The sequence below is a fragment of the Haplochromis burtoni genome, unplaced genomic scaffold (assembly GCF_018398535.1).
Source record: "Haplochromis burtoni strain Fernald_Lab_line unplaced genomic scaffold, NCSU_Asbu1 Contig_152, whole genome shotgun sequence".
NCBI classification, from domain to species: Eukaryota; Metazoa; Chordata; class Actinopteri; order Cichliformes; family Cichlidae; genus Haplochromis; species Haplochromis burtoni.
In genome coordinates, this window is record NW_024582513.1 from 1,056,878 (window position 1) to 1,070,978 (window position 14,101).

General features: G+C 40.4%; 2 protein-coding genes across 2 annotated transcripts; one reads left to right on the plus strand and one right to left on the minus strand.

Annotated features, from left to right (window-relative positions):
• The first annotated feature begins 1,421 nt into the window (after positions 1–1,421).
• On the plus strand, positions 1,422–7,040 carry pcolcea (procollagen C-endopeptidase enhancer a). The gene is made up of 9 exons (XM_005931923.3): positions 1,422–1,596; positions 3,841–3,949; positions 4,037–4,295; positions 5,361–5,485; positions 5,586–5,722; positions 5,815–6,116; positions 6,205–6,282; positions 6,368–6,538; positions 6,681–7,040. Exons 1-9 carry the CDS (start codon positions 1,508–1,510, stop codon positions 6,809–6,811), a joined length of 1,401 nt encoding a protein of 466 aa, XP_005931985.1. The 5' UTR covers positions 1,422–1,507; the 3' UTR covers positions 6,812–7,040.
• A 1,569-nt stretch (positions 7,041–8,609) lies between these two features.
• On the minus strand, positions 8,610–13,223 carry tmem88a (transmembrane protein 88 a). The gene is made up of 3 exons (XM_005931922.2): positions 10,846–13,223; positions 9,556–9,881; positions 8,610–9,117 (listed from the first exon to the last, which is right to left on the minus strand). The coding sequence occupies exons 2-3, from the start codon at positions 9,862–9,864 to the stop codon at positions 8,830–8,832; spliced, it is 597 nt and encodes a 198-aa protein (XP_005931984.1). The 5' UTR covers positions 9,865–9,881; positions 10,846–13,223; the 3' UTR covers positions 8,610–8,829.
• Positions 13,224–14,101: the final 878 nt, after the last annotated feature.

Below are 14,101 nucleotides of genomic sequence, written 5' to 3' on the forward strand. Positions count from 1 at the left end.
TCACTTTTCTGGGACTGTCTCGCTGTCAAACTGTTTTAAGTTTGTTTTCCATTTTTCTCAGTCAGCGCACCCCTCCTCTTTTGCCTCAGCCGTCCGTTCACTACAAGTCATCTCCTCCCCCGCTGCTGTTCCCTCTTGACTCCCCAGCAGGAATGTGGGGCCAGCTTGGAGGACTCTTTCAGGAGTTACAGCAGAAACCTACACTCTTGCCTCGGATTACGGCTTAAAGGTCACTGTTACTCCCACACATATTGGCAGCGGCTGCATGGTTGTGCAGACGTCGTACACTCCACCCCCCACCCCACCCACCACCACCACCACCACCACCAGCAGACTCCTGTGCGTCTTTGCATTCCTTCCCCCGCTGACTCTTATCAGAGTCTTTGGGGTTAAACACAAACACAACACAGCACGACTGGGGAATGCTCATTTCTCTAACTGCAAAACAGACAAGCACCAAATCTGTCAAAAGTTTGGAAAGCATGTGGCACAAAACCTCTTTCAAGCAATCTGGAACGCCACAATGAGATCTGAACTATAAAATCTTACTAAACATAAAAAAAGAAAGAAAAGAAAAGAAAAAAACTTCTTTGTGGAAATATCTTTGTGATTTTACAGACTGTCTGGACCTTTTCCCTCGCAGTTTGATCAAGATGTCCACCTTTGTAGTCCATAAAAATTTATCATTTTACATCAGCGTACCCTCCACAGGCCTCAATAACGCAGGCGAAAGAGTTGGCTCATTACTGAATCTCAACAGAGAAAGGATACTCCCTCCTCTCAAGTGTTATTCTTGCCTTGGTGGCAAATAAACAGTCCTTGAGTCAATGGAGCCAAAGGAGCTCCTGGGGCTTAGGGAAATAAGAGCATCAGGTTTATTATCATTCCTATTAGAGCTTATTTTGACTCCCACATGTATTTTTCATTCAACTAAGGCTATTTTTTTTTAAAGAAAAACATTCTGTTTTGCAAATTAAAGGTCTCACATCATGCTGTGGAATGTAAAGATTTACGAGCCTTCCTGTGCACGTACAGCCCATACAGCCTCAGGCTTTGCCTCTACCTGTGCCCTCTCTGTAATCAGGAGTCAGACGCAAGCTGGAGTTCATTTTTCCTGAACTTTTAGGCATTTAAAGGTCCAGAAACATCCAGAAACAAAACTTTCCAGACTTCTGATACTGGAGCCCTTTGCTCCTCCTTCCTAGATGCTCACTGAGACTGAGACCAGACTTACTCTGGAAGAAACATCTGGCTCAAATTAAAGCCTTCTCCTCCGTCCCTCCCCACTCACGTCACATGATTATTTTTTGCAACTTTAGCCCTTTCATCCTTATTGTCCATCTCTTCGTCCATTCTTGTCCCCCTACTCATTCATTCTCTCCGCCCATTCCGAGCCTCCTCCTCCTCCTTCTCCTCCACTTCCTCCTCCTCTGTCTTTCACCTCTTGCCTCCTGTTACCATCTTCCTTTTCTGCAAATAGTCTGGTTTGCTTTTTGTACGCAGCATCATGAAGCCAATGAGCCATATCTGGGGTCTCTCCTTGGTCTTGTCTCTGACTTTGGGATGGACAAAGGCCCAACAGACAAATTTCACCAGGTGAGGTTGCATTTTAAACCATTTGTGATCGAGAACCTGCAGAAGAAAGGTTCTTCTTGAAATTCACTCTGATCCTCATATGCAGATATGTGAGGTGAAGATACTTTTGTTTGTTTTAACAAATATCAACCAGGATAAAAAGGCTCTTTGAAATGATCTTTACTATGACATTTTAATTCAGTCCTGCTTCTGTACATTCTTTCCAGCTGACTGTTTAATTGGGCACAGAGCTGTCCTGTTGGTTTTGGGCTCATGATGTGTGGCGCACTGAGTTTGCAAAGGCTGAGGTGCCACAGATGTTAATGCTTTCAGCTCTGCCTGTGGGGTTGAATCAGAGAAACTTGGCTCTGATTCTATGCATTTAGGCTGTAATCAGCAGCTGCCTGACTTTGCTGGGGTTCTGCTGTCTGAGTCCTAGTCTGGGAAAACAACAACGTTATGTTTCAATCTAATTTTAGTTTTCTAATTTTGGTTGTCCACGTTGCTGTTTTTGTCTCCTTACAATTTGTTTACTTCCTCTAAAATGAGGCATGATTGAAAGATGTTTTATATTTCTTAAAAACTTGAACTCTCTAAAACTCTCTACACCACTAACTGTAAAATATCCCTTAACAGAAATGACTTCATAATAACTGACATTTTTTCAGTGGCTCCTAGTTTTACAAATGTATCCTTGCCAAAATAGGACATTTTTCTTCCTGGAAAGTACATTTTGACAAAGTGTCCAAAACCTGAGCGTCAGCTGTAAAATCCCCAGTACTTTTCACTGGCCTACAATTATTCAACTCTTTACTTCAAGCTACTGACTAGTCACTACATAGTTATGGACTACCAAAGCACTCAAGTTTAAAAAAATACAAATTAAAAATTAATATGTGCAACCACTGTGATGGTATTGTCTCTAACCCCTATTAAATTTAGCTAGTTAGCCTCTGTTAGCTGCACACAATATCAGTCAGTCTGAGTCAAACAGTTATTTGATGTAAATACGCACATTGCACAAATGCAAGAACATCTCTATTTAACAAGCATTACAAATCTTACCTCGTGGGTAAACTAGTTACAACAACTTAGATAGTTTCCAACACCAAAGATAACAGATAATGTTAACTAGCAAGAAGAAGGAAATACCCACCTCTTTCTTGTTCATGTAAAGTGTTGTTTTGTCCAAGGAACACATTGGGGATCAAAAGACACAAACATGATAACCAGTTTACATTAGTTATGCGAGCCCAAACTCAAACCATGGCTGGTTAGTTCAAAATCTGTTAAGTTTGAAAATCTTTTACTGTATAAATGGACTAAGAAAAGGCAGTTGTGTGACTGGCTGGATGAGGCTTGTATAAGAAAGCCCTTTGAGTGCTCAAATTGAATAGAAAAGCAAACTATAGGTACAAGTCTATTTAAAACACACAAATAATGACAGGTAATTTGGGAGCAATTTATCTTACCAAAATGCTATTCAACATGTGGCTATAAGATCTGCGAATGAAACCACCAACCTTTAGATTAGTGGACCTTGGCGTCTCCTATTGGTAATGGAAGTCCAGCTGTGAAGCTTCAACATTAGCAAAAGGCTAATGACTTCAATCAGTCAAAAGTTCAGATTCCTATGGGGATGATAATTGACAAAAGAAAATTGCTATGTAAACCCACACGTATAACCATTTAATCAGAAGTCTTTTTGCAATCACAAGATTTTCCTCTTGCTGGACTTTAAAAAGAATGCAAAGTACTTCTGCGCTGGCTTCTGTCTTAAGAGCAGAAAGCCACAGCCATGTTTTATATACAGTCCTTGGCTCTATTTCTTGAGGTACAGCCAAGCTAAGACTATAAATCGATTTATAGGCTTTATAAATGACTGATATAGAGTAAACAAGGGTCTGTCAAAAGAAGTCATCTTAACTTAATTATGATCCTGTTACAGAGCTCAAGTGCTGACTCCAACTTGATTGAAGTGTGATTATTGTTGTTTTTTTCATTCTTTCCCTGTTTTAGTGTCAATTAAGCAGCAGACTTTAATTAAGAAAAAACATTGCAAGAATACATGTAGCAACATCTGCACCCTGCGATTAAATCATCATATAATGAAAATTTCCATCTTCTTACACTAATTTCTTCCAGTAAATTCCCACAACAACAACCACAACAGCCAAGTGTTCATTTAGACAGACAACTAGAGGATGTTAGTCCTTTTAGGACTCTGCTTGAGATTCCAATTTCTCACTGACTCCTTTACCACAGGCCTGTGTTCTACTGCGGAGGAGACATGGTTGCTGAATCAGGCTTTGTTGGAAGTGAAGGGTTCCCAAGCTTCTACAAACCAAACAGCAAATGTGCCTGGCGCATCACTGTGAGTCACTCTCCCTTCCCCAAGCCTGAGTTCTCCAGCTTTTCCAAGCTTTCTGTGTCTGACTCATGTGATCTCGATGCTTTCCAGGTCCCAGAGGGAAACGTGATAACGCTCTCCTTTCGCATTTTTGACCTCGAGGCTGACTCACAATGCCGCTACGACTATCTGGATGTTTACAATGGACATTCCAACTTGGTGCAAAAACTGGGTCGCTTTTGTGGAACTTTCCGACCTGGAGCGCTCATTTCAACCACAAACATGATGATGCTGGAGATGGTGACTGATGACGAGACGCAGAGTCGAGGATTTCTGGCCTATTTCAGTGCAGTCAAACCCTACGTATCTGGTATGTGGTCACATGATGAAGCTGTTTTGTTTTTGTGTTTTTCATTATAATGCCATGTATGCATTCCCAAATAATCCCAGTGCCTGAATGTAGCATATATTTTTGGACTTCGTATCCATGACCACAATTTCTAATGAGGTAATTTTGCCTTAAATTAAAGTTAAGCTTAATTAAATAGTTAATCTCCTCTTCTTCTTGGCCTCTTGCCTGCTCAGCTTTAAGCGGTGGCAAACCTAAAACCAAAGTAATAATAATAACAATAATAATAAAACATTTGAAAGCACTGCAGAGGTTCTCAATACACATTAGTTTAACAACATTTATGACTCCTAAAATTTTTATAAATCCCAGATTAAGCCTGTTTTGGATTTAAACTATTAAAAATGACTATATTCTTTAAAACGATTGGCAAGTGCAGCTTTCATAGTTTAGGAATGAAGTGTTTACAGCGTTAAAGAAAACAGGAAGTTTCCCACCTCATCCAGCTTTCACAGTACTGTTGTAAGGGAGCAGAATAATAAGTAGTGAATTTCTTTGCATTAAAACCTTCAATAGCAAATTATTACTGGTAATTAAAGTAACCTCTGGCAAATGATCTGAAACATATCATTAAAAGTAACAGGAGGCAGAACCATCGACAGTCTGGATTCAGCAGATAGATGTTGAGTATCAAGCCTGAGATTAGTCTTCAGACTTTTCTTTTTTGTTTGGAAGAGCTTATAATTAAGCTTCAATAATATGCTTCAAATGTGACCCTGAGTCATGCTGCTCCAGCGACCTCCAGCAGTACCCTGGGGGCTCATCAGAAATTGTGTAATAATAGTGGAAGGGGGGCCGGCATAGAGGCCAAAGTATGATGCTACACCCCTGAGCTTGCACAATGTGTTTTAAAAAGTGTTCCAGCCAACAGGCTAGATTATTAATATCAGCTCAAAATGTTGAAATTTATATCTTTGTTATAAATGTGAAATGTCTTATTTGATATTAATGGTGCAGACAGCTTTAAGAAAAATTTACAAGTCTCTTCATTTAGCACCCTAATGGAGTGTTTACGGCTTGTTTCAGACGAACAGTTCTGTGGGGGGAGGATGACAAAAGCCCAGGGAGAGATCAAGACACCCAACTGGCCCGACAAAAAATACGAACCAGGAACAAGCTGCTCCTGGCTGATCACTGTGGAGCCCAATATGGTCAGTGGCAAGCTGACTCGCAGTGTGCAGCCACTGTATAGTCCAAAGTTCCTTACTTTGATTAATTGAATCTTTATACTTGTGTCTCTTTGGATACCAGGTGATCCACGTGAATTTTGATAAGTTTGCCGTGGAGGATGACGCTTATTGTCGCTTTGACTATGTGGCATTCTTTAATGGCGGAGAGAGGGATGACTCACGTCTGATTGGAAAATACTGTGGCGATCAGGTCCCAGAGTGAGTGACAGAAATTTCTGAAGCCTTTAAAGTCGTTTTAAAATAGCCATTTCTAATTTTACACCTCATCCTTTTTCCTGTCTCGTTCCTAGACCTATTGTTACCAGCGGAAATGTGCTACTGGTCCAGTTTGTATCAGACCTCAGTGTGACGTCTGATGGGTTCCTCGCCCACTTTACCAGCATCGCACGTGGTTCTCAGATACCAACAGTCAACTCAGGACAGACTACAAGATACAGTCCTCCAGTACCTTCTGTCAAACCTGCACATCCTTCTACCCCGATAGAAACAACCACCAAATATGTGCCAGCTCCTGTCCCTAGGTCCACTCCGAGCCCCAAACGAGTCAAGCCCACTAGAGACCGTAATGCAAAGCCAAATGGAAAGAGGCCTGGTAGGTAAATGTACAAAATAAAAATAAAAAAGTTAACAACTAGTATCACTAAAAATATATTATTTCTTTTTCACTATTTTCTTATTAGTGCCTCAAAATCCACTCTGTGCCAAAGCCTGTAAAAGAAATGGAACAATCAAGACTAGTTTCTGTGCCAGTGAATTTGGTAAGTTTCCTGCTGTTGACATATATACACACACATGCATTATCAATCAGATGTTGCGTTCTGACTGACCCCACCTTTTTTCCAGTATTAACCGGGAAGGTGACCTCTGTGGCCCCGAGGCCCCGAGGTGCTATTCAGATTACTGTGTCCCTCATCAAGGCCTACAAAGCAGGCCGGCTAACCATAACACAAGTTGGAGAGACCATGTCAGTTAAGCTGATGTCGCAGTGCAAGAAGTGCCCGCTGTTCCGCAAAGGTGGGTTGTTGCTTATTTTTTAATTCGTATTATCCAGGTGCTGGAGATCAGCAGTATCGTCTTTAACTCAACAAACATAACCTCATTTAATCTTAATGTTTGTGGGGTTTTTGGGTTTGGTTTTTTTTTTTCATTCTCACAGGTGTCAACTACATCATCATGGGTCAGGTGAATGAACAGGGACAAGGTACCCTGGAACCCGGTGCATTCACAGCTCTCTACAAAGCCCCACACCACAAATTGTTAATGAATATCAGCCAACAACCCTGTTAACCTCAAATACCCGTCCAGACCAGAAAATGGAAACAGAAATCTAGACATTTTAATGTGAAATGCAGCTCTTTCAAAGCACTATATATATGTTATACAGGAATACATAACTTCAGTGTTGTACCGCAAAATAATTAAAAGGAAGGCAATTGTAATGTCTTATTCAAAACTCTGCCAAACCTTGTGTTTGTAATTTATAACTGAATAAAGGTTTTATATCTCTTTCATTTTATCTGACTGGCTACTTTGTGTGTGTATATCAACTGTGACACTTAATATTAGAATGATGTCTCTGACTCCACCTTGTGGATTTAAAGAGTAAGAGCAACCTGCACATTATGAATCGGATAATCATGGCTCTAGATGAAGAAAATGTATTGTCATTCATAAACACAGAGACCAGTTTACCTTCAGGAGATCCAGACCTCTCTGCATAAAACAATGTTTTACAAGGAAGAAACTTTTTATTTTTTTATTCGAAGATTCTGAAGCCAGGAATGACAAAGTCAATTTTCGAAAGATATATCAAGAAATTCCTCAATTTTATTACCAAAGGAAATGGAATTGCTCACTTTTTCTCTGCCGTTTTTGTAGCTTGCAAAACCATCTGAACCACTGAATACTTGGTGCAATAGACCTCAACACTTGAAATGTGCAATTCACTTGTATTTTTATTTTTATTCCTATTTATTCTATTTATCCCCTTCGTATATTTTATTTATATTTGTCTCTGTATTTATATGTGTGTGTGTATGTGTGTGTGTGTGTATATATATATAATATTCTGTAACTGTAACTTCTGTCGGTGCTGTGCTTTTTGGAAATCGAATTTCCCAGAGGAACCCACCCGAGGGATTAATAAAGTTCTATCTTATCTTATCTTATCTTATCTTATCTTATCTTACTTCTAGGGCCAGGGTCTGGCAGACTGACCTTATATTTGAGACCCGTGGTTCCTATTAAAAATCTCAAGAGGTGATAAAGTCTAAAGTCTTTGGTCAAAGAGTCTAAATCAAGATGTCAAGTTTTTCAAAAAGGTTTCTACAAATTCCTGTTCTGACCTCATATAACTAGAGTGCAACCAAAAAATGTTCTGTACTTTTAGTACGGAATTATAATTGGAAACCTTGCTTTTTTAATTATTACTGAAGTTTATTAGTATAAATGTGTTTCACACGGCTATACCAGAGCATCACAAGTTGTAGAAATAACAGAAAGAAAAATAACAGAGTACTCCTACCATCAGTCACACAGCAGGGATGTGGCTTTTTATGTTCAAGTGAGAAGTCCAGTGTAACAGACTCACCTGTGAAAAAGCTGACATCCCCATATGCCCTCTTTGCTTTCCAGCAGCTTGTTATGTGGGTTGTTGATGGCAGTTTGTCCATTAGATCTACTACCCAGTCTTCTCCTCATTCTTCAATTTTATCTTCAGTTTCATCCCTAGCATCCTCTTCTGCCACACCAACACTCTGCATGTCCTCCTTCACCATGTTCAGCATTTGGCCCACATTTGTAATTTTCTTTGGGCTACCTTTGGCTTTGACTAATGAGGCTGAGATGCAGTCTAGCTGCCTCAACTAAGCCACGGGTCTACCTTATGACCCCAGACACGTGCCGTATCCTAAGTCAGTCTCAGGTCATACCCTTTGAGCCACATCTGGCCCATGCTATATTTTATGTAGCTCGTGTCATGAGTTTTTCCTGCATCTGGCCAAAAGTATATGTCACTGAGTTAACTGAGCTATCATTTTCTTTTGTGTAAAAAAAAAAAAAAAAGCTGAGTGACACTTTATTTTTTAAAAAAATAACTTTACTGTATAAAAGAAAAGAAAAGAAATTAAATACATTGAAACTGTATTCAAAACGCAATTGTGACTCTTAAACAATGAATATGAATGATTAAATGTGATGGATTTTTACAATGGCTACAGAAAAAGGACATATAAAAGTAGATTTCGTTATAAAGCAGGAAACTTGATAATATAATCATATATAATCCTCCTCTCCACTCCTCTCATCTACACCCAGATGCTACCCTTCCCCTGTCTCTCCATTGCATCCTTTTGACTAAAGCAGCTCCCCGGACCTTGCTTCTGATTGCGTTGGGTGGGCAGGTTCTTGTACACAGCCCGGCTGTAGGGGATGAAGCACAGGCCCAGCTGGAGGTGTCGGGCCAGACGGCAGTAAGCCGCCAGCGCCAAGACCAGCAGAGGAGTGAGCAGCAGAAAGCCCACCACCAGCAGGGCTATGCAGGCTGTGTCGTCCAGCAGGTCTGAACAGTATAGTGATGTTCCATGGGGCTGCACCTGAAGGAGAAGGGATGAAGGGTCACAGAGGCCATTCACACCAAACCATCATCAGCACTAACTCTAAGAAGTGTTTGTGTATTTAAGGTGCTCACACTAGTGATGTACAACACGGTCAGCATGCAGTGTGCTGTTTGTGAGGGCCTAAGTCTCACAGTGACCTAGAGCAGCTTAGTAAATGAGCTCTGGGAGGCTCCAGAAACAGCTGAGAAAACAGCGTCAAATCTCCGGAAATAAAGGAATTCCTTTCTTTTCTTTGGCATTCCAACATAAGAGTTTGATTAAAAATCGACATCAGGAGGTGCAACTCCAGTAGTTGGTTTGATAAACTGTGATTACCAGCAGAATCTAGTTTTAACCCCTTTCTTTCAATCTTTTAAAACAGCATTTTCTTTCATTAAATCCAAGATAATTATATAAATATATATATGTATTTACTGTGGAGTGGCAGAGAAAGCCGAATATGATCATGGTCAGCGCAGGGGTGAGGATGATGCCGAACAAGATGCTGGCCAGACTGAAATTGATCAGAGCGATGATCATATTCTGTGCAGTGACCAGCACGGAGCACGCCCAGCAGTCCAGAGAGCCCCTCAACTCCACAGGGGGGTCAGCGGCTTCGCTCCCTCTGTGAGAGTAAGGAGGCGGCACCACGACCCCTGACCCCAATCTGGAGGAGAACCGTGCTTCGGAGCGGGCTTGCTCAGACATTGTCTTCTCCAGCGTCCCGGTCCGTGAGAGGCTCATCTTCTTTGTGGTCTTTTCTGCATAAAAAAACCACACACGAGTCATTCATGCAGCTAGACAATCCACAAAACAACCTGGATCAGCATGACTTTGTTTTAATCCCGGCGTTATCGATCTCATCTTGGGTCTTTGATTGTCTGTTAAAAACCTTCCCTCTCCCTGCATGCTCTGATTCCGATTCAGTCTGACCGCTACAAAGATGGAAAGTTACAGAATATTAAACCATATTATGCAATAGGTCCCTGAAATATTATGGCGAAAGATATGGAAAGTCACCATGAGATAACTGCACAGTTGTAAGTGCAAGGAAATTAACTTCCCTGACTCCACCTCCGACCCCCTCCCAAAACAATGAGCCAGGAGCATCTGGAAAAGTTTGAAAAAATTCCACTACTCACCGAAGTGTCAGAACATTGTCACAATTTTATTCATGAAATGCTGGGTGTGAGCTTTTAATTCCTACATTTCAATTCATTCAAGTGTTTCCACGCGATAAAGAGGAGCACTAACACTACTTCCCTCTGATCTGTGCTGCACTGACAGCTGCTGGTATTCACCAGTGTGAAATCTTTCACTTTGGCATTTCAACCTCACCCTCCAATCGACTGTCCAGTTAGGTGTTAAGATCATTAAAAAATATCTCTTCTAAAACTAGATTATTGTGCATTATACGGAAGTCAAAGAGTACAACTTGAGTAACAACTATCACATAGATTAAAAGGGCTTTTTGAGTATTAAAAAAAACATATCAACGGCTTACACAGCATTTTAACAGTTCCTTCGATCTGGGATGGCCTTTTGGAGACACTGGAGAAAATAGGCTGTTTGCTTCCAGATCAAAATGAACCCTACTGAATGGCACTGATTTAGTGTGTACACATTCAAATAAAATGAGCTGTTTTGTTCCAGCATGTTTTTATTTTTGAAAAAAAGAAAAAAGAAAGGAAAGCAAAAGTAAAGGATGGATCCTGTCATACTTACTTGCGTTATAAACCTGATGACCTTCCCCGGTGCAGCTCAGTAGTGGCCGCAGCAGATGAAGAGAATTTCAAGAATTTCCTCCTGATGTGCGTCTTCTCCGACTAAAAATCCAGATTTCGAACGTATATCCAAGTAAAGGTGGAGTTTCTACCTCTCGGCTAAGTCTTCTTCTGTGCTCAGGGCTAATTATACAAGCTAATAATAATAATAAGAAGAAGAACAATCGGGAATCTGTCAGCAGTTTGGACTTTAGAGATGTCACAGAGGCGGGCAGAAAAAAGCTCTACAGGCTGGTGGCAAATTGTGCTTTCCTACTGGCTTCCTTCCCTGACATGCTTTTCCTTCCCTTTTTAAGATTTTCACTCTGACTCCAGTTTTGAGATCCGAGCCAGTGAGCCTGTATCCTGTGTTGCCTCGAATGCACAGAAAGAAGGCTGGGCTGTGTTAAAGGCTGATGTTAGGTTTGTTGGGCAGAGGTGCAGTGGAGGGGTTTATATATGATAACCCCTGAGAGGAAGGGGGAGGGAGGAAGAGTGTTTATTTGGATGGATTAGAGGAGTTATATGCAGCCCAGTCTGCAACACTTTACACCTTCACTGAGCTTTTTCTTCACTGTCAAGTCCCGATAAGGTCCTGTTCAAAATCCAAAACAGCTCATTTTGTATCGCTTTTCAAGCCAAAAGAGAAAAAATAAATAAATTTGAACCCATTCTGGGAGAAGTCAAACTGAGAGTCTGACAGAAGACTTGCTATATTTACATTTTCACTGAGAGCTCAATTCAACCACTTGGCAATATAGCCTGAAGTAAGATGTTTAAGGCACAGACAGACTTACATAAGGTTTCTTCCCAGTGCAGGAGTGACAGGGGTTTGGCCTTTGACCCTGTGATGAAAAACAGATCTGCTCTTTTAGAAAACATAAGGAAATGAGGAAGCGGGGGAACACTTGCTAATTTAGAGGTGGGGAAAGAGGCTATCATGGGGCTGATAAGAAGCCAGAGGGGCTCAGATCAAAGGGTGAAATGAGTATTTTGATATGAAGTCTAATTTTATTATCTTTTTTTAAAAAAGCTCACCGTAGACATCTTTGTTTATTTCTTTTTTAACAAGGGGCAGATCTATAAATTCCTCAAAGAGAATGAGACTGATCAAAGAACTCTTGGCGTTTAATCTGTGGGTTTAAAATAGAAAGAGGGGATGAGGAACAGAGAAGGTGACGGGGGTCAACCAGTGTTTTTGCCATTAGCAGTGCCACAGTGTGTGTTGTTTGCATGTGCATGTGAGTGTATGAGAGGGCTGGTAGAGGAAGACCAGTCTTCCTGTCCTTGGATCCGGGATATCCGCTGCTGTGTCCACGCTCGACACTGTGATGTGCACAGGTCTGGCAATCTCATACCCGTGAGACAGAAAGAATGACACTCTCATTGCGTGTGGCGCCTGTTTTCAAACAGTTTCATGTAAGTCTACATCTGTTATATTATTTTGGTTCATTATCATTGTATAAGCAATATGTAGCGTTACTTCTTTTGGTCACTTTAGGCACTGACTTCATTGTTTTACTGTATGACTTAGTTGACTTATTGCTACATTTGAATTACTTTCCTGCTGAACTCGAGAGCAGCTGCAGCTTGTAGCTTTGACAAGATGGTATCAGGAAAGTGTTGGAGGGAAAAATAAACGAGCTGTGTGCTCGCCTCCCTCAGCATCAACTCTGAGGGAAGCACAGTGTCCAGTGGAGCCACTCAGTGGCCATAAGCAGACTGACAGAAGTGCAGCGGGCACATTTAAACGCTGGATCAGATCCTTCAGGACCACAAGACCTCATTGTTGCACAGATATGCCTTCAAAAGTGAAACAATTTTGTGAACTTGGAAAACTAAAATGAAAATAAAAACTATTATCCTTTGTTTCAGCATTTGTTAGTTTGGCTTGATAGCTAACACTTTTTAATTAATACTGAGTTTGACAGGAATGATAGTGGAATTTACTAATTAATGGATAATGGATGGTGCATAGTGAGATTATTTGAATTTTTAGAAAATGGAAATTTTGATATACTGGTTCTAGAAAAAAAGGGGGAATTGCATCACCAATAACACGAGGTTTTATTCTCCTGTAAAACTAATTTTTATTCAAATTAATAAAAGATTCAGACAGAAGCAAGTTGCATGCAGTTCAGTCTCACTTTCTTAGAAAACGATACCATATAAAATAAGTCGTGTTTTTAAATGCTTATAATCCTCCACACTAGAATGGAGTTGGGTTGCAAAGCAGCTTGCCGAGCCATCTACAACTGTGGGCGGGCAGAGCTCTTTTTAAGATTTTCTCATAGAATGCAAATAGAGGCTGTAGCTTACCCATCAGTTAAAAGACATCCACTCATATTGAGCTAATCTCAAAGAGAGCAGAGAGGGTTAGCCAGTTAAGACTGTAGAAGGTACTCGATGGGACTCCAAAAAAGAAATGAAACGTCGGAAAAAAATCATTGTGGGATAATTTATCAAAACATTTTATTTTCTTGAACAACCATACAATATGTCACAGAAAAATCACAGAGGGATTTAAGACAGGTCTGGCTCAGGTTTTTTCTTCTATGTGAGTTCTTTTTCAAACAGTAAGTGCAGCATAAATCAAACAAGTCAAGAGGGGGAAAAAAGAAGCATTATTACACCCTCCAAATAATCCCAATAATGAAGACAAGACACGAAAAACCTCGACGCCATTAAAAGTCACATCCCTAAAAGTCTCTGCAAAAGTGTCAAGAGTTACAACTACTGCTAATGCTCATCATAAAATCACTAATGCCTCACAAGATTATGAATTTCATACAATGGAAAAAAAATGTTAAAAAAGATCTCGTATTTATCTGTTAGATACAGTACAAAGACATCATTCCATTTCTGTTACCAGTAAACTGTGTTGAAATGGTTCTGAGCACCAAATGGTTGGTTTGAGTTGTATCACTGACTTATGTTCATATATCATTATATGCTGTTTAATGAGGGGGCACTGAGGCAAGGAGGGGTCTAGCACCATGAAAATTAAACCACCCCCCTGATTGCACTTCCCCTATCAACACATTATGACCATACTACATTTTTAAAATACCTTGTAGCCCCTTGTCAAATGACGTATCCTTTGATATGCAATAAATATATACGAAAACGACAATGTACAGTATAAATAATGTCACAATTTACAATTTTCCATTTTCTCTGTGATCCAAAAAACCGAAACTGACAACAAAAAAAAGAGG

What these genes read in the sequence shown, in the direction of transcription:
- pcolcea (XM_005931923.3), top strand. Translation starts at nt 1,508, where the DNA reads ATGAAGCCAATGAGCCATATCTGGGGTCTCTCCTTGGTCTTGTCTCTG. An exon ending in AATGTGCCTGGCGCATCACT is followed by an intron (nt 3,950 to 4,036) that starts GTGAGTCACTCT and finishes GATGCTTTCCAG; the next exon opens with GTCCCAGAGGGAAACGTGAT. An exon ending in TCACTGTGGAGCCCAATATG is followed by an intron (nt 5,486 to 5,585) that starts GTCAGTGGCAAG and finishes TTTGGATACCAG; the next exon opens with GTGATCCACGTGAATTTTGA.
- tmem88a (XM_005931922.2), bottom strand. Translation starts at nt 9,864, where the DNA reads ATGAGCCTCTCACGGACCGGGACGCTGGAGAAGACAATGTCTGAGCAA. An exon ending in GCTTTCTCTGCCACTCCACA is followed by an intron (nt 9,118 to 9,555) that starts GTAAATACATAT and finishes CTTCTCCTTCAG; the next exon opens with GTGCAGCCCCATGGAACATC.